Consider the following 20044-nt stretch of genomic DNA (forward strand, 5'->3'; position numbering starts at 1 on the left):
AAATAAATAAATAAATAAATAAATTTCCTTCTTAGACTGCTTTGTGTCCCATAAGTTCCAGTATGTTGTACTGTCATCATCACTTCATTGAAGAAACTATCTAATTTCTTCTTTATCTGTGATCCATTGGTTGTTCAGGAGGGTGTTACTTAATTTCCAAGTATTTATGAAGTTCTTGTGGTTTCTTTTGTGATTTATTTTCAATTTTATTGCTGTATGGTTAGGTAACAAGCATGGTATAATTCCAATTCCTTTGCATTTACTTAAGCATGTTCTATGAGCTAGTATGTAATCTGCTTTGGAGAACATCTTGTGTGCAGCTGAGAAGCATGTGTATTCTGATGTGGGACAGAACACTCTAGATATCTAAGACTATTTGTTCAAAAGTTTGGTTCAGTTTTAGTATTTCACTGTGGATTTTTTTGTCTAGTGGATCTGTCTTTTTGTGACTTTGGGGGTTTTAGTTCCCCCAATATAATTGTATTATTGCTTGACTTTTTCATATCCATTAATATTTTAGGTAAGTATACTGGCATTTGGTGCATATATACTTCTAATGATTAGCTCTTCCTGTTGGGTTATTCCCTTTATCAAGATGTAGTGACTTCCTTTATGTTTCTTAATTAATCTTGGCTTTAAATCCACTTTTTTGCAAACAGAATAGCTACCCCTGCTTTTTTATTGTTTCCTGTCACATAATTATTCTCCATCCTTTGACTTTCAGTCTATGAATTTCTTTTTGAATTAAATGTTTCTTGTATGCAACATATTGTTGCATATTATTTCCCTGTTGTTGTTGACTCCTCTCCTTGTTTTTCTTTTTCCTTCTTTCCCCTCTCTGTTTAATTGTTTGCCTTGCCTGGTTGATTCCTTCCATTGGGGTTCATGGAATTGTAGTCCTTGTCATCTCTCTCTCTCTCTTTTTTTTTTTGTGGAACCGGGGATCGAACTCAGACCCTTATGCTTGCCAGGGAAGTGCTTATTGTACTGAGCCATCACCCCGGCCCCATCATCTCTTTCTAGAATGTCCTTCAAAACTTTTTGGAGTGCTGGTTTGGTGATCATAAATTTCCAAAGCTGTTCTTTGTCATGGAAGTATCTTACTTCTCCATCAATTTTGAAAGATAGTTTTTTGGAGTACATTAATCTGGATTGGGGGTTGTTTTCCTTTAGTGCTTGAAATACTTAATTTCAAGTCCTCCTTGACTGGAGGGTTTGTGCTGAAAAATCAACTGTGATTCTGATAGACTTTACTTTATAGGTGATTTGTTTCTTTTCCTTAACAGCTTTTAATATTCTACTCTTGTATTGAATTTCTGGAATTCTGACTATGATAAGCCTGGCTGTAGATTTTTTTACCATGACTAATTGGATTTCTATATGTCAAATTGCTTTCCCTATCAGGGAAGTCTTCTGCCATTATGTTAGTGAACAGTTTTTTTGGTTTTGTTTTTTTTAATGTCATTTGTGCTATCTCTTGCTTTTTCATTTACTCCAATCAATCTGATGTTATTCTTTGCATCATCTAGCAGCTTCTGGGTTAATTTCTTATGGTCGCTTACCATTTTAAGAAATATTTCTTTTCATGATCACTAACTGTGAGCCTGTCTTCTATATCGGCAATTCTGTCTTCCATTGGCTCATTCTTCTGTGGATACTTTCAATGGAATTTTTAATCTCCTAGATAGCTTTTTGAATCTATTTTATGGATTACATTTCTTTCCTACATTGGTTTACTTCCTTTTTTTTTTTTTTTGGCAGAACAGGGGATTGAACTCAGGCCCTTGCACTTGCCAGGCAAGCGCTTATTTTACTGAGCCACCTCCCCAGGCCCCTCTTTCCTACATTGAACCTTCATTATTTCTATCATTCTCTCTGTATCTGCTCTAGAGTCACTATGCGTGGTTTTCATTGTAGACACCATCTGTGTAGTTATCTGAGAAATCATTTGTGTTTTAATTTTTTTCTAAAGCCTCATTTGATTACTTTGTTGTTATTACTTTAGAGAGGCAAGGTAAGTGGCTTTTGGATTGTTCCACCTCACTGTCCCCTGGATTGGCCTTGGGTAAAGTGAATGTCTAGTGCTGTACCTTGTTTAAGTGTCATCTTATTTTTTTTCTTTTCTTAGTTTAATTCCTGTATTGATGCTTGTAATCTGTATACGGCAAATTGTTTATGATTAGTATTTAAAATTCTTAGGAAATGAACACTTTTCCCAGGTGTCTTCCAGGCATAGCTGGCTTTTCGGTCTTGAGTCTTTTAAGAGCCTAACTCTTTGGTTTGTTGGGAATGAGAAGCTGCTGCCTGCTTGGTGCAGCGCTTGGTTCTTTGGCACTGTGCCACAGCACCTTCCCTGACCCTTAGTCATTCTCAGTCTTGGAACACTAAGAAGAATAGCTGGGTAAAATAATTAGGCCACCTCTGGCTAAAGTAGCACCACTGGCAACAATAGCATCAAACACAGCCTAGAAATCGACAAACTGAGGAAACCACCACTTTGCTAGCTTGTGTGAACCAGACTTGCAGTTATACAACAAAATCTGTAATAAACCAGAAAATTATATATAATATGTAAGTCCTCAATATGTCCACTTTACCCTCAAGAGTTAAAATTCAAAAAGAATAGGAGAAGAATAGAAAAGTAGAAAAGGAAGAGATTAAAAGACTAGAGGACTAAGGGTATCATGCTAACTTTGGGAATCTGGTGAAGAAAGAAAAAGGGAAGAGAGAAAAAATAAATAAAAGGAAGAACAGGATAGAACAACCACAAAGAAGCTAGAAACCAGATTCACACGCATATAAAAATAAAATCAGGGGCCAGGGAGATGGCTCAGTGGAATAAGCACTTCCCTGGCAAGCACAAGGACCTGAATTCAATCCCTGGTTCCACAAATAAATTAATTAATTAAATAAAATAAAACAATGAAAGCGGAAAAAAAAGTTCTCTTCCAGGTTTGTCTCTACTGTCACATTTAGAAATCATGTGGAGACAAAGTCCAGATCTGTGTGGATTTATCCCAGGAAATCAGCAGTAGCTTTATAGTGGGGTACTGGCACATGACTATTTCCCCTGAATTCAGGCTATATTCTGTCCATGGGGACCAAGGTCAGACCTATTCAGCCGGGAGCAGTCAGTGCTCCCTCTGAGGGCTCGAACTCAGCTGGAAGCTGCTAGATGAGCAGCTGTTCTGAGTTCTGAGCTCAGCTGACTCCTCTCCAAGATGCTCCTAGCCTGCTGTTCTCTCCCACAGGACAGCTGAGCCCTCCGTCCTCACCCCCACCCAGTGCACGTCTCCATGTCTTTTGCTCTGCCTCCACCACTGAATCTCTCTGTGGATGCCTCTGGCACCACCAGCCATCACATATGTCCACAAGCCTGAGCTGCTCCAGTGAATCTTAACTGAGTCCTCGGGCTCCTCAGGCTACCTCCTTCTTCACTGGGGTTTCTCCCTTCACTCCCCCTGTGGGCTTCATTTCTTGCTTCAGATCCTTCCTGGATCCAGGGGACCCACTTCCTTCCTTCTTTTCTTCCTCAAAATGCTATATTCCAGCGTCTGAATGGCAACTCTCAGGGAGGCTCTTTCTCTGCTACTTACTACTATGCCATCTTCCTGGAAGTCCTCCATAGCACTTAAGACTTGTTCTCCCCTAATAGACTATAAGCTGTTTGCAGAATGAGGTCTTCCTTATTCAAGGAGCAGCAGCACTAACATAGTACCAAAACATGGGCCTCTAAACCAGCATTAATGACTGAATGAAATGGTTTATTCTCTCATATGGCCCCACTCACCTGAGCATAGTTGCTGGGTAGGAAGCTCATGGCAGTGGCCAGGCTGCCCTGGGAAGCCAGGAAGTTGGCATACTGGATGAGCCTGTAGGTTGTGGTAGGACATGGGCTCACCCTGCCAGAAGCCCTCTTCTTCAGGACCATTGCCTTCTCTATCAGGTCCTACAGAGATGACAAGATGAGGTTAGCCAGACCCTTAAAGCACATCTTGGTCCTAGGACCAGGAAATTCACCCAGGAATACCCTACTATCAGCAGAGAGGAGGGCATGTGGCAAAGGCAACAGGTGCCAATATGTGAGCAAGCGGGCTCACCTCCTCAATGGCTAACACTGAACTCAAGTGGACCCACTGTATCTTAGATTCTTAAATATGTCTGCCTCCTCTTTTTGTTTCCTCTACCTTTTCTGCTGGTACACTGGCAGTCACAGACTCTCTTACAGTGTTTCATGTGTGGTGTTTGTTTTCTCATGAGTTTATGACCTCTACCTTCTGTGGTCACCCACAGAATACCTTTTACAGCTTAGATCCACAGAACTTTTCTCAGAAGCTCACAACTATTCAAATATTAAATAAATTTATATAACTAAACTTGAAGTAGGGAATACTGACAGCACCCAAGTACCTGTTCCATCTCTGCTTAGGGAAGGAGGTAATATTTAACCCGGGATAAGATCCAAACATTGAGGGCCTTCTGCTCCTGCCTGACACCAGCGCTCCATCCTGTGTCCAGAAGACTCACTCTGGTATCCGCATTGCCCACATCACTAACCTCTCCCAAGAGGTTTATATGGAAGGGCCAGACCTGTCAGATACCTGCAGAGCCACAGGGGATGAGGTCTGGTGACATCTTGCCCAGCCCTTTACCAGCTGTTCCACGTTCCCTGAGTATACATAACAGAGTCTGGCTTCATCAGTTAGTGCCCTGCTGTCCTCCTGTTCCATGTGAGTTCCCAGCATGTCTGTAGAAAGATGCAGACTTCATTAGTGGCACAGCTCTCCAAAGCTGCTCTTCCTTTATTTGTTTAGAAACAAGTGGGTGGGGGCCGGAGAGATGGCTCAGTGGAATAAGCACTTCCCTGGCAAGCTCTAGGGCCTGAGTTCAATCCCTGGTTCTGAAAAAAAAAAAAAAAAAAAAAAAGAAAGAAAGAAAGAAAAGAAAAGAAACAAGTGGGAGACCGTGAACTATGGACAAGTAGTAACAGTGGCTTTGAAACACAGAGGTTAAACTTGTACCAAGATGTGATACAGAAAAGTAAACAGAACAATAATGACCCCTAATGAGGGTAGAAGCACACTTAGAAGTCTGAGCTGATCCTGACCCTGACAGCATGGCTTGGCCTCCTAGAGCTCAGGCTGCCTCCACCTGAGTGTCCAAAGCTCCAAGCTGGTGCCATATCACTCCACTGCAAGGCCTAGGCCACACCTACCACAGAGCTCAGGAAATTTCTCTGGCTCTGAGTATGTCAGAAGCAAGGCCAGGGCCTCTCTCCAGTTCTTCAGGCTGCAGGTGCTCACCAGTTCCTTCCAATTCTTCTGTATAACACAGGCAAGAAGCTGTAATGGGCCAAAAGGGAAGAAGGATCTCAGCTGTCTATTTAGCAATGTAGCAAGTCACTCACAGGCTGCACAGCAGATGGTAATTTGTAATAGTAGTTTCATGCTTGGAGAGCCTGTCATTGTGGTCTTCTGAATATGGGCTGCTTGTCATGACATGCCAGTTGCTGCTATGATGTCTCTCGGGTAGGTGGACGTTCAAGAAGAAGGGGGTGATGAATGAAAGCAAGAGACAGGAAAAGGAATATTGTGGGACTGTCCTGCTTTAAGGTTGTATATGGTGAGATGTTTGGACTTATGTGCAAACATGAGAAGTATATAATTCTGTATCCTATTTTTAAAATATAATCTAATTTTGAAATGTTTTTTATCATATTATGAGGGACTTAAAGTTCAACATATCAATACTTGATGAAAAATACCTGTTCCATATTATTCCTAAGATGTTTGATATGCAGACAGATAGTGAGGTTAAGCTTAACAGCCTAAGTTGTTTGATAATAACAATAAGCTTGGGCTGGTGAGATGGCACAGTGGTCTAAAGCACCTACTTAGAACAAGCTAAGCTAAGCAAAAGCTCAGCGACCACGGTTCAATCCCCAGCACCACATACCAGCCAGCCCCGCCCCCTGGTGGGCTGAGCTGGCCACACACACACACACACACTCACACACACCACACACACAAAATAAATAAATAAATTTAAAAAAAATAATAATAAAAAAATAACAATAAGCTTTTCTTCTGGATGGATAACAACCTAAGTTTGCAGACCAAAATTAGAGAAAAAGGAGGGCCGCAAGGAAAGCCAACATTTTGGCCCTAACCTTTCCTAAGATGTTTGATATGCAGACAGATAGTGAGGTTAAGCTTAACAGCCTAAGTTGTTTGATAAAAAGGTCAATTAAGACTCAGGACAGATGAGAACTTGTACTGTAATATCATGTAACTCGGCAGTGTCCCAAATTTTCTGATCAAGGAGATTATGGGGCCAAAAAGGAAAGTGAGCGATGATGTAGAGTGTGCCTAAGGAGAGTCACATGGAGAGAAAACACTCTCTCAGGCTTTCACAGAGAGCACATTGGCCAAGCAATGGCTGTGACTCATCCACATGGCTGACACTGACAAAAGTTCTACAATCTGAGGTACAGGATCTCAGGATAAATCCTGAGGGGATTTCACTGACCTCTCAGACTCAAAAGCTACAACTCTTGTTGCATAGGTCTTGCTTTACCTTGGTCTTAACCATCCAGCAGAAAAGTATAAAAATGAAATATAGGAAGTAAAGCCATGCTGTTATGTTGAGCTGTGGGGGACTCAGGTCAACAATTTTTGACATTGCCAGTTAAACAGAAGACCCAATGCTATTATGGGCTATTGGACTCTTTTAGAATATTTTGCTGAGTTTACACACCTATAATATTCAAATAACGGAACTTAAAAAAAAAGGGGATACAGATGAATGTGCATTTTGTATCTGTGTATTCAAAGTGGTTAGGATATATAGTTACATTCTCTTAATGAATAGAATGATTTGTTCTAATGGTGTTTGTAAATAGGATCTCAAGTCCACATCTTGTACAGCAATTAGCCACTAAGAAGAATGTATGCAGTGTGTTAATTATTGAAACTGTCCTAGTGATTTGATTTGAAACTGTCTCATTGCTATTTGTTTATCAATAAAATTATGGAAAAAAAAAAGAGTCACTCACAGGGACGTTGCTCATAAACAGTTCTCTTGTTAGACCACTGAGTAGGGCCAGCAGGAAGGGGGAGGTTGTTAGAGTAGAAAAAGGGAGACAGCAGATTAATATCAGCTCCAAGGGTAAGGCTGCACCTACCAAGATCCAAGTAATCCCCTCCCCATCAAGATGGGCCATTACCAAGGAGATTTTGGTTCTCCTCTTGGCAAAGTAGCATTCCTGTGCGCTTCAGCAGATCTGTGCCCCGAGCTTGTGCCAGGATGACAGCATCAGCGAAGTGCTCTTCCTTCAGACATAGCTCCACAGCAGGGCCTAGCTCCCCCAGCAGCAGGGCCTGGCTCAGGATTCCATCTATGTCTGTGGGAAGAGGCAGCTCCTCTGCATTAGCCTGCCCGCAGACCCTTGCTTCCTGTCCCTGCAGCCCCTGCTGTCTACATGACTCATTCTGCTTTGCTCCAAACTAAACCCTCAAGTTTCATTCCTTAGCAATAAAATGCAGAGGTTGTCGCAGGGGTAATCAGTCCAGCAGAAACTCTCTAAAGGCAGGACTCAAGACAAGGAAGCCAACTCATGGTGAAATCACAGGTTGATATGTGCTTGCTCAGCACAGGCCAGGTCACACGGAGACACAGGATAGGAAAAAAGATCTGGTAGAAAGCCTTCCATAGGAAGGACCCACTGAGAAATCTCTACAGTGAGAGAGAGTTTTAACTGGTGTAAGCCCACCAGTATTTGAGATGGTGGAAGGCAGGCAGGAGATGAAATGAGACTGGCTCAAGTCTCACAATTCTGGGGCCACCTCTCCCAGGCCGTTTCTCTCATGCAGGGCCAACAAACCTCCGTGATGGGGATCTCCCACAGAGTCATGTTCTGAGGGACAAGTTCATCGAAGAAGGCTGAGGATGCAGAGGCTTCCTCTGTGGGGTGTTTGGAGGTCTGCAGATGAATGACAGATGTGACTATGTGGTAAATGACCAAGAATAGAGAAAGACAGCCAGTATCTGCCCACTACCACCTCAGCTCTACTACCCAGCTATTAATGATTAAAACTAAACAAATAACCAGGACATATTTGAGAAAGGCCGCAGTTCATGGTGCAGACACAGCCTCTCTTCAGACAAACTTTACTATCTCTGAAGCATAGACCCCATGTCCCCCTCGAGCTCCCAGGACAGCTGTGTCTTCTGAGCTCTTCTCTAAGACCCCACAGTCCTCTCAGGTCCTGACCAGTCATTTCTCTTAGTAGGTGTAAAACTTCTCCCAGTGTCACAGCAGCCCAAAAGCTTACAGACTCTGTCTTACTCTAGCTGCACGAGAGTGAAGGGTTTGAAGCCTGCTATAGAAGCTGAGCACTTACTGACAGGTAAGCCAAGAGCATCAAGACAGGCGTCATGCACTACCCTGGGCCAGGCTGTCTGTGCTCTCACCATACCTGGCTACCAAAGGTCAGTTACCTATTATGGTTGAGGGAATCTCCCTGGGGCTGAGGGCTCTCCACAGGCCCCAAGTTACTCTTCAACTGGCTGGTCACCTGCAGGAAGAGACCTACGAGTACCACCCTCCCAGCAAAAGCTCAAATAAGCGTATGCTCTCTTCCCATCTCCACACTCCCCCCAACTACTGTCCTAGAAAAACGCCTAACTCCAGGAGCTAAAATGCTTATATGTGTATTAATTAGGCCCAGGAAGAGATGTTCTGAGATGGTTTCCAGAGGGTTCTCTTATTCTGTACAGCAGAATAAGACATGAAATGTCTTATTCATGTGTCAGACATGAAAAGCAGCTTACCTTCTTCTGAAGCTCACCTTTATCATACCCTAATAGCTTCAAGAGTTTTATTCTGGAATCTTGCTCTAAAGTCACCTAAGGAACCAAAGAACACAGAAAAGTCTCCATTAAGTGACTGTATATGACCCTCTCCTGCACCAAGCTGGACTTCTGTACCACTACACTCTCACGTATAGACCTGGGGGCTATAAAAAGTGTCCTCTGGGCAATTTAGAAAGATCCTGCCTCAAAATAAAACATTAAAAAGGGGCTGGAGATGTAGCTCAGTGCAAAAGCCCTAGGTTCAATCCACAATACTAAAAAACAAAACAAAACACCAGTGCAATCAGAGGGCAGTGCCACTTCTTCATTTTGACTTATTGGTGGGCAACGGGCAGTCTTAATATAATATCCTTGGTCCCTTATACACGAAAACTAGAACTTTGGCTGACTATCCTGCTATTAGCTCAGCCTGGTAAGAGTAAAATGTCAGCTATTCCAGAGCAACACTGCTTGTGATTAGTCAGTTGCATCTGGCCTAGAACTACGTAAACTACAAAACCCTGAAGTGGACGTCATGCTCAGAGTTTCACTGGTTGCAGTGATTCAGTACTTGACATGTGTCCTCTGCAGGGACGCAGCAGCTATGCTGATGGAGCTAGTACAGGGATACTGGCTCTGGCAGGCGACCAGCCATGGCTTCGACTTTAGTCTTTTACAGTTTCCCTGGTCTCCCCACCCCCCCAAGGCTCTTCCCTGGGAAATACCCCTCCATGCACAACCTTGGGAACTGATACTGGACAGCTCCCGGATGGCTCTCTGCTCAGGCTCCCCTCTGTTCTAGAGACATGGCCACCTCCACTGTCATCCTGACACTCCTCCTACCCTCTTTTCCACCCTGCCATTCCTGGGATCTGTAGCTCCCTCATGCCAGAAGCATCATTTCTTACTCTTCTTCCTATATCTTGCTCAAATCATTTTCTCTCTCCCAGAGAGAAAAACATGCCTAAAGCTTTACTATTTCTGAAGGACAGACCAAGTTCCTCTCAGACCCTGAGACAAGTCCTGTTTGTTTTGCTTTCTTCTGCTGGACTGTCCTCCCACCCCCTGAGCAGTCAGCTGCTTCCCTGTCTCCCTGCAGAGATCTCCTTTGCTCATTTTCTCTGGTGCACATAGCATCCTCGATGTCACAAGCAGCTCAGAACCAAGACTCTGCCTCCAGAGTGGGCGACCCTGCACACTGAGTCCACACACAACTCGCCTTGGGTTACCTGAAACAAACTCAAAGCCTTCTTATGATGTTGTACCTTTGTAGCTAACCTTTTTTTTCTTTTTTTCTTTCCTTCCTGTCTTCTTCCCTTCCATCACCTTATCTGCCCTTTGATACTGTGAAAGACACTGTGAAAGCCTTCACCTTGGCTCTGGTAAGGAACCCTGGTCGTCAGCCACAGCAGCAAGAAGGAAAGCAGCTCTTGTTCTCATGCTCAAAAGAGGCCTCTGGGCCTCTTGCCAAGGGTGAAGACTATCCAGAAGACACACGAAAGACCAGTGGAGGTTACAGCCTCTACAATCAGGGTCACAGTCTGACTGTGCATCTCCTAAAGTTGACAAGTAGGAGTTCTGGCCTTCAGGAAAGCACTGGTAAGCAGTCAGCCTGAAAGCTTCCTACCTTCACAAACTGCCACAGCATCTTTTCACTCGCCAGGGAAGCCCGCTGGCCCTGGCTCTGACAATAACTCAGGAGACCTCCTGATGCCAGGCTCCCCGCAGCCCAGCTGATCACGCCAGGCATCCGGGTTCTGTGGTCTCTTGGCTGACGAAGACAATCTGGGGGCGAAACGGTGCTGCTTGCTGAGCAGGGGCACCGGCAAGCCCAAAGGTAGCCAGCTTCCCCCCAAGCTGCCAGAAAAGGTAAGAAGAATAAAGGGTAAAAGTTACAGTTTCAGGCCAAAAGCTAACACGAAGTCAGGATCATAAAAAAGCTACCTACAGGAAATCAACGAAAAGAGAGCTCAGGAGTGGAATAGGCTCAGAGACTGAGTGGAGAATGTGCCCATACCAAGCCCACTTCTGCAGCCCTGGCACCAGCACCTGCTAGCATCACCACATAGCACCGTCTCTTTCTCTCCTGGGCCAGTACCTCCCTTCTCCTCAGCACTCAGTCCAAACACCCCCGCATCATCACAATCTGTATCACTCCAACCAAGCAAAACGTTGTTCAGAGTTCAGTGCTGGCTCGATGTTTCTTCTGTCTCCAAGGCCCCTCCCATTCCATTCCCACTGCTAGCACGCCTACATTACTAGGAGAGTTACCAGCCTTCATTGTCCTGTTTTGTTGTTCCCTTTCCCTACCAACCCAAGTCTTAGATCCCACCTGTTGTTGTGCCACCCAGTCAGTACCCAGGATGTCTGAATGGACTCACAACTTCAGGAAAGCATTTACACTTCCCTGCCTACCCCCCAAGTCAGCCAGATCTGTCTTTCTCTGCACTCCTTTCTCCCTGTTCTTGTATGCCATTGTTTCACACCCCTAAATGCCCAGTCATTCCTGCCTCTGTGCCTTGACCCATGCCCACACCCCCAGCCTGAAGCGCCCTTCTGATACTTTATGAAAGCATCTGGCACAAGGAAAAGCCTGGACCAGGCCTTTCCTCTAGCAGGAGTCAGCCACAGGCACACATCACCTCCAGAGAGACTGCCAGGCCACCAGGCTCACCCCAGACAACAAGAACATAAAGTCTAGGAGGGTAAGGAAATGAGCATCAGGATTTTTTTAAATCTTAAGGCTATTTCAATATGTAGCCCAGGCTGACAACTACTGCTGTGTTATTTCCTTTGCTAAGACTCAACTCTCCTTAATGAAATTCAGTCAGAATTACTTTCTCTCTGGTCTCTAACAGCACAAAATCCACCATTGTCTTAGTGTTTCATAACACCACCCCAACTTCTGATATGCAAGGACAGTTTTACAAAGTGCCCACATCTCTTCTTCTCTGAGGCTCATGACAATTCACTAACAGTAGCCAGGCAGGTAATACTATCTCCATTTTATAGGTAATATCTTAGTTACTTTTCTCTTATTGCTGGGACAAAATATCCCCAACATCCAAAATTAGGAAAGGAAAGGTTTATTTAGCTCACAGTTTGAGACCTTTCAGTCCATATTTAGCCAGCTCCAAGGCAGTTCATGGCAGCAGAACACAGCAAAAGCAAGCCTCTTTTCTCCCCTTATATTGTATGCAGGCTACCTGCCCTATTGGTGGTCCTTTACACCCACACCATCTCTGGTGCTCCTTTTGTACAGGCTGAGGATGTTTACAAAGTTCGGGCCCTGGCTCCTTACTGAGTCACTTAATTAAATTTCTTAACTTCTCAAATTGACACAATGAATCAACCATTACAGCATCCTGAAGTATAAACAGCCTCCCTAGGGCATGCTCTCTACACTATAGGATGCAAACCAGCTGAGTTACTTAGTGAAACTTCAAAATTTCTCAAAGTATCACACAATGTATCAACCATTATAGACAAGAACACCAAGTCCTGAGGGGTTAACGTCTTGCTCAAGGATAGTTTGTTCATAAATGACAGATACCAACTTCTATGATAAGAATTTGGTTTCCTGACCTTGGGGGTTTTTACCACACTACACTCCTCTTTTTTTCTTTTCTCTTTTTTTTTTGGCAGAACCAGAGATTGAACTCAGACCCTTGTGCTTGCCAGGGAAGCACTTATTCCACTGAGCCATCTCCCCGGCCCCTCCTCTTTTTTTCTTAACCTCACTATCTCTTGTGTGCATTAGTCTTACCTTCCTAATGAAAACTGTGGGCTCTAAAGACAAGGATCTCTACTTTTATGTACCTGTTTTAAATTCAAATCTAATATTTAAAGCACTGTATTACAGCAGTAATGATGAACCTTTTAGAGCCTCCAATGATAGCAACTAGCAGGCTGTGGCATGCATGCCACAGGTTCACCACCACTGTATTAAAGGCATCGGGCCTCAGACCAACAGCAAAGGTATTACCTGAGAACTTGTTTGAAATCAGAATCCTGAGCCCAACCCCAGGCCAAATGAACTAGAATCTGAATTTACATACAATCCTCATGTGATTTGTATGTACATTAAAGTCTGAGAGGCACTATTTTAAGGATATAAAAATGAACAAAATATGGCACCTATCCTTATGGGGTTTATTACACAGTGGGGTCCAGATATGTGTATAAATATAATAAGTACAGAACATACTATTGCAGGGATATAAATCTGTGGATTACAGAGGAAGATTAATTTTGCAGGACTAAAGTCAGGGATCATGGAAGAGATGGTATACATGCAGGAGGCCCTGAAAGCCACAGTAGCAAGCCAAGAAGGAAAGGTACAAGCAGAAGCAAGACAGTGGAGTTGTTAGGGGAGTGAAAGGAGCCATGTGCAACTGGAGCATAGGGAACACAGGAGAGTAAGATGGAATCAGAACCAGAAAGGCAACCAGAGCCCTGTGTGCACTCGGCCTTGAGTCTAAAAAGCAATGGGAGGGGGCCTGGCCCTAGCTCAGTCCTTTAAGTGGCTGCTTCCACAACACTGTCAGCCTCAGGTTGCTGGAGTTCGAACCTCACAACTCTCCCGCTGGCCAAAAGTGCCCTGAAGGCATCCGAGGACCAAAAAAAAAAAAAAACCCTTATTCCATTAAAAAAAAATAAAAAATAAAAAGCAATGGGAGACCCAAGTTGTTCTTTGAGCAGGAGAATACCAGAATAAAAAAAATCTACTCCCCCCCCCCCCCCCCCGCTTTCCTTCTTTGTACTCCATGCCACCAGTTCAGTCAAGTAAAGGCTAGAAGAATCTCAAGAATCTTAGGCCATCATCCACAATGCAGAGGTCCAACCCAGTCTTTAAAAATAGGCCTGGCATAGCAGTTAGGGTGAAGAATGCATAAGAGGGTAGAGACAGTGGCTAGGGCAACTGCTTGAGAGAGTAGGACCTGATCTGAGACAAAGGCAGTAGAACGGAACCCAGCTTCTTGCTAGGCAGCTTCACATACACAATCCCACCACATCTGTGATTCTTACACAAAAGAAACTCCTGATGGCCTTTGTATCCATCTGGGGGGCTTTCTCATGGGAGGGACCTGTGATGCTTGGGCCATTTGCTCTGACACCTGCAGTGGTGACAGAGGGTGGCCTTTACTGAAAGAGGAGGAAATCTGAGGAGAAAGGATAGCTGCATCACCATCCTGATGTGGCAGCTTTGCCAGCAACTCCACCTACAAACTCCATTTTGGGAGGAATCTTCAAGAGTTAGAAAGGTCAGACTCCCACACCAGATATGAAAACTGATAGTGAGGGTGGGACTCCCCTACAGTAATCTTAGAAAGCCTACTCCACTCAAAGTCCACAAGGACCACAGGAGAGAAGGAAAGAAAAGAGTCCATGCTCCTGTGACAAAGCATAGGCATACAGGTCCAATATCCCTGAAATACCTCAGGAAATATCCAGTACAAAAGCCAAAGGGAAGGTCTCCTTCACAGCATGTCAAAAACTGACATCTCCCAGGTATATGGGCCCTGGAGCAAGGTACAGACCTCCAAGCCCAGGGCTCTGGTCTCCCCTGACCCCCTACACTTCTTCCCAGGGCATGTGCCTTCTCTCCCTAGCCCTTTCCCTTCAGGTTCTCACACTGAGCCCTTCGAACCTGTCTCATGTGCTGGCCCTCCCAGCTCCAACCCATCATGGAGTACAAACTGATCCAGGTATCAGAGAGGCAGTGGAGAACACTGAAGAGTCCCAAGGGCACCACTGGACATCGAAACACCAGCTGTTCTGTGTGGACAGCTTATATACCACCTGATAAAACAGAGCCATTAGAGACTAGAGTCCAGCAGACCCTTCCTTGGGCAGAGCAACCCAAACACACAGCTGGGGACCCCCTGCCATCCCATTTCCATGTCACTGGAACTACAGAAGTCACCCTACCTCATAGCTCCCCAGGTTCCAGCACAAGATCTGGTTGTCTTTGGAACTGCTGAGTAACAGTTCAGTGTCAACCTGGTTCCATGACATTGACAAGACCCCCCTAAGAAGAAACAAAGAGCAATTAATATTTGTTAAATGTGCACTTTAGTGAAGTGCCTTATGTATCTCCAATAAATCTCAGTGCCTATTGAGCGATCTGATTTCATTATAAATGAAAGAAAAATAAGACTTCGAAAATTAAGTAATTTTCAATAACTCCACAGCTGGAACCCAAGTCAAACTCCAGGGCATTGCAGACTCTGCCTCCATAGATCACTGCTGGATGATAGAGCATGTTCATGAATTTGTAGAGCATGTTCATGAATTTGTAGGAAACACACAAACACCCATCCCAGGGGTGCTTTTAGTGAAGACTCAACCGTCAAAAGTCCCCAAGGAGGGGCCAGGGAGATGGCTCAGTGGAATAAGCGCTTCCTTGGCAAGTGCAAGGGCCTGAGTTCAATCCCTGGTTCCGCAAAAAAAAAAAAAAAAAAAAGTCCCCAAGAAGATATAAAGGCAACATGGCCCTTTTATCAAAAGAACAGCTCAAGAGTTACAGCTTCAGAGGCAGAACTTATCACGGTACCACAGGAACCAAGCTGCTCTGCAGAAGAAATCTTGGAGGAAGTTCCTCACAATTCTGACAAATGAGTATTTCCTCAGATCAGGGCCCAGGGACCCTCCCAGAGGGGTGTTTACTCTGGGTCTCAAGGATCCTCCAGTGTTACAGACTTAGTCCTCAGACGGGTACCGTTGGGAGGCAGTGAAACCTTAAGAGCTACGCCTACTGGGAAGACTCTATGTGTTGAACGTGCCTGGAGAGGGCTATGGAACCCCAGTTCATCCTCATTCTCCCTCATTCCCTAGACATGAGATGAGTGACTGGCTTTGCCATAAGCCCCAGCCATGGTGTGCTGCATCAGTGCAGGCCTAAAAGCCAGGGGTTAATCAGTCATTCAAAACTGTCAACTCAAGCAAACCTGCCCTCTTTTAAATTACTGTTTCAGATATTTTGTTATAGTGATGAAAAACTGCCTAACACAGGAATGAAATATGGCCTCAAGTACTTCTCACAACCCTATCCTCACTCCCTGACAGTAGGTGGAATCACAGGTTCTTCTCCATAACTCAGGTCTCATGAACTCTTCTTGGTTAGAGCTGGAGCTAGCACTGTCCATGTGTCCACTGCAGTGACCTGGAAGCCAGGATGCTTGGTAGCTAAAGTGAGACATGCATTGCATCTATTGTGGTCACTTGCACCAAGATGGGGGTGGGTTTTGAGATGCTACCTGCTGTGACTGTCTAGCACCTTCAGAGGTGGGGAGGCAAAGCGCAAACCCCACAACTGAATCACGGGAAGACGGTCGTCCTCTGAGCATAGCACTATCTGAGTAGCTATGTCTGGGTGCCAGGCCAGGCCCGAACAATGCATCTGTGAACAAAACAGATCCCAATGGGCGACACTGGGCCAGGGATATAGCTCAGAGGCACAGTGCCTGCCAGGTACACACGAGATTGTGAGTTAGATTCCTAATACAAACAAGAAAAAAAGGGGTCCCAATTGGTGATAGAATCTTACTCTTTTGGTTATGCACTTTTTTTTCCCAGTTGCAATGTGACTACTCTCGGGGCAGTTTTTATGTTGTGCCTGGGAAGACCACAGCCATCACTCTTAATAGGAAATCTTCCAAGAGGCTGAATCCACATATCCCACGGCTGGAAATAGAACCCTGGCCTGGGGCAGAGCAGTTCTAACTGCTCAGCAGAAGGCAGCAGGCAGAGCCCAGCCAGTGCTCTGGCTTGCACTCCTCCCCGTTTTGGTGATCACTGACTTTGATGATAGGCTCCTTTCTCTTGAGATCCCACACAACAGCCACGCCACTGGGGTGAGCAGAAGACAGAATGTGCTGGACTTGCCGGTTCTAAGAGAGTGCCCTGATGTCTCCTGAGGGCTGCAGAGACAGGATGGTAGGAAGGATAACTCGTCACCCCAAGGACCAAGTGGCCTCTGATATTGCACTGCCCTCAACCCTCACAGCAAGCTCAAGAGCACACCTGGGGCTTCCCACACTCAAACAGTCTTAGGGGTGTTGGGCTAGATTCTCCCTGAAGATCCTTTAGAGTCCCAGTGTAGAAGTTGGAGGAAAGGCAGGCATGCTTGGGTTTCACTCCTATCCTAAAGTTCTCTTGAGGAGATACAGTCAATACTTAAAGATAGTCTTGGCTAGGATAAAGGAAGAGAGACAGAAGGAAGAAAGTGAGAGAGGGAAACAGACAGCCAAGGCCCACACATAATGCGAGAGAGAAGGAAAAAATCAAGGCTACTTTCAGTGTATGAAGTAGTATCAAATTTACATCTAATCTACATCACAATGCTATAAGTATAAGAGAGAAAAGCCACAAAAAAGGGGGGGAAGGTCATTAGATTGACAGAAAGGTATTCAGAAGACAGATTAGATCCAGCTGCACAGAAATAACCCAGAGACAACACAGACTCTTCCCGCTCAGAGAGCAGGGGTAAGTTCAAGTATTCCCTGAGCCCAGGGCTAACCAACCCTAAGCAACCTACACTGTGATAGCAGTACTCCCATTCCTCTTTCAGCATCCTTTATTTCCCCTGTCCTTTTTCTTCCTCCCAGAAACTCAGAACATCTAAGGATATTCAAAACTTAGAAATGCTGGAGCTGGTGAGATGGCTCAGTGGTCTAAAGCACCTACTTAGAACAAGCTTAGCAAAGCACAGGGACCGCGGTTTGATCCCCCAGCACCACATGCCAGCCAGCCCCGCCCCCTGGTGGGCTGAGCTGGTCACACACACACACACACACACACACACACACACACACTAAATAAAATTTAAAAAAGAAATGCAAGATGCCCACACTGGGTATGGAAACTGGTAACATTGCCCAGACAGCTGCAGTCACACCCTCTGCTCCATCTGGCCAGCAGCATGTTAGTCTGTGAAGTTTAATTGCCCTCCAGCAGTAAATCCTGAAATCTCTTGTTTGCTGGCTGGCTCCAGAATTTAAGACTGAGCTAGGGATTCCTGCAGTCAGTGAACACTCAGGTTATTCAAATCCCACATAAAGATTTCAGAATCACTGGCACCTGAGGACAGGAGGTTGCCCTGTAGGAATAAAAGGCATTTGGAGACACTATCCCAGAGAGATATGATCAGGAAAGAGGTGAAGAGGCTCACACGTGGGATACCCAAAGCCTCCCCATCAGAGCTTGGTAAGGTTCAGTAGCCACAGGGAATGCTTTCATTCAGACCTGCTGCTCCACTGCCGGCTGTATTTGATCAACTAAAATGTGGTACCTGGAAAGGGCTGATGTCGAGGGCTCTCACAGCCCCTGTGTGCTTCTGTCTCTGTGCAATCACAGGCCCCTTTCCTGAAGACAGGCTGTGAGTCATGCTGTACAGAGTAAGCATGCCGCTATCCCCACCGCCTGCAGTAACTCCAGAGCTTTCCAGGAGGTCAGCTTGTGAACCCTACAAAAAGGGGGAACTGGTGCCATCATAATCTTAGGTCCATGTCAGAAGCAGAAGGTAGGGTCTTTCTCAGACTCTGCCATCAGTAGGTATCCCTCCCCATGTGACCTGCCTGCGCGTCATCTCCCACACAGAAAGGGAGCTCTCCTTGCCCTGGCCCTGTTCATACCTAAATGAAGCGGCGGTAGTGTTACGTGAGAAGTCAGGAAACCACTGCCTCTGACTTGTTTTCAATGCTTTTTTCTAATTTTTGGCTATAGGAGACCTGTGATTACTAGCTCAAATAATTAACTTTCACAACTCAAACAGGTAGTAATAACAACTCACACTTCCTACCAACAGCACCTTTTCTGAGTGCTTTGCATGTATTTGCTGACAACATTTTAACAACTCTCTGAGCTATTACTATTTCCTCCATTGTCATCTAAGGGAACTGTAGCTCAGGGAAGTTGTAAAATTTTTACAAAGCTAGTAATTTCATTCTCATTTGAGAGCTATGAAGTGACACTCAAGGTTCAAAGTCAGCCCTGCCTGACTGAGCTCTCACATCTTAAAATTCCACCTTCCCTTGAGAGGAAGACCCACACTCTCCTGCAATAATAAGCAGCAGCCTCTCTAGACAAACAATGATTGTCCCCTTCTTTCTCAGGCTGGAATGGAGGACAAATAGAATGAGACCTCCCTGCCCCACATCTCTGCCTTGTGGCTGCCGCAGACCAGCCCTAGAGACAGGCGTGGGAGGGCAGATGCCCCCACTGAGAAAACTGGCTTTCTGAGGGTGCATAAAAAAAGAAGACTGACCCTGGCCCCTGCAGAGGGGCAGGTCCTCTGCAAAAGCAGGCATGTGAGCTCCCTGAAGCCTGACAGTGTGCGTCTGTTTCCCACCACAGAGCTGCTGGTCAAAAATATTTCCACAGCCCTTCAGAAGAAGCCAGATTTCACACTGCATGACATCACAAGACCCCTCGATGCAGTGAAATATTCCCACACACTGAAACAGAAAGAACTCGAGCAGATGACCAAGCAGGAAGCATCCAGGCTGAGCCATCCTACTGAGTCTGGGAGCTGAGCAGGCCAGAGGACCAGCAACTGTGGAGAAGGGCAGAGATGACAATGGCAGCCCTGAGGCTATGTGCAAAAGGCAGCTTTCTAAGTATGCATGGATTTTTCACATGGCAGAGGAATGTGTCCACACTGGCTTACTAGGTTGCCATATCATTCACAGTGACGAAGAGGGTAAGGCCATCACAGGTCAATGAAACCAGAGGACATGGCCAGAAACAACACAAGAATGAAGAGGTCAAGCTGATCAAAGCACATGCTACGATCCGTAGACACAACTGAACCCTCAAGGGGAACTGGCAAGCAGGGAGAAATGTGGGAGGTTACATCACTGGGGCTGAGCTGCAGAATGCCGGGCATGACAAAACAGTTTTCCTATATATATGTGTGCAGCAGTATGTTTCTGTTACTCATCACCTCACTCAGTAGGGGAGGCTGGTACCTGCAGAAGCTGTGACCTTAGGGTGCACCTAAGAAGTGGGAGCACTGCATCGAATTAAACAAGGAAGGAGACCTTCTTAGTCACTATTTGCATGGTTGGAACAGAATTCCAAACAGTGCAAACATGAGAAGCACAGGTTTATTTTGGCTCACATTTGAGTCCTCAGTCAGCTGGCTGCAGCGCAGGACAGTGGCAGAGGGGCCTGGAGGACAACGGCTCAT

At 45.3% G+C, this 20044-nt stretch overlaps 1 protein-coding gene across 1 annotated transcript in view; it reads right to left on the reverse strand.

Annotated features, from left to right (window-relative positions):
* Positions 1-20044, reverse strand: part of Sec31b (SEC31 homolog B, COPII coat complex component) — a 42910-nt gene extending 22866 nt beyond the window's left edge. The window contains 20 exon segments of the mRNA XM_012514790.1: positions 3791-3949; positions 4602-4747; positions 5216-5342; positions 7226-7268; positions 7270-7418; positions 7883-7981; positions 8478-8576; positions 8833-8907; positions 10481-10575; positions 10578-10710; positions 12232-12234; positions 13884-14015; positions 14495-14568; positions 14571-14655; positions 14785-14884; positions 16113-16258; positions 16638-16804; positions 17890-17953; positions 18146-18319; positions 19976-20044. Coding sequence (XP_012370244.1) covers positions 3791-3949; positions 4602-4747; positions 5216-5342; positions 7226-7268; positions 7270-7418; positions 7883-7981; positions 8478-8576; positions 8833-8907; positions 10481-10575; positions 10578-10710; positions 12232-12234; positions 13884-14015; positions 14495-14568; positions 14571-14655; positions 14785-14884; positions 16113-16258; positions 16638-16804; positions 17890-17953; positions 18146-18319; positions 19976-20044 — 2139 coding nt within the window.

Source organism: Octodon degus, unplaced genomic scaffold, assembly GCF_000260255.1.
Source record: "Octodon degus isolate 3935 unplaced genomic scaffold, OctDeg1.0 scaffold00042, whole genome shotgun sequence".
NCBI classification, from domain to species: Eukaryota; Metazoa; Chordata; class Mammalia; order Rodentia; family Octodontidae; genus Octodon; species Octodon degus.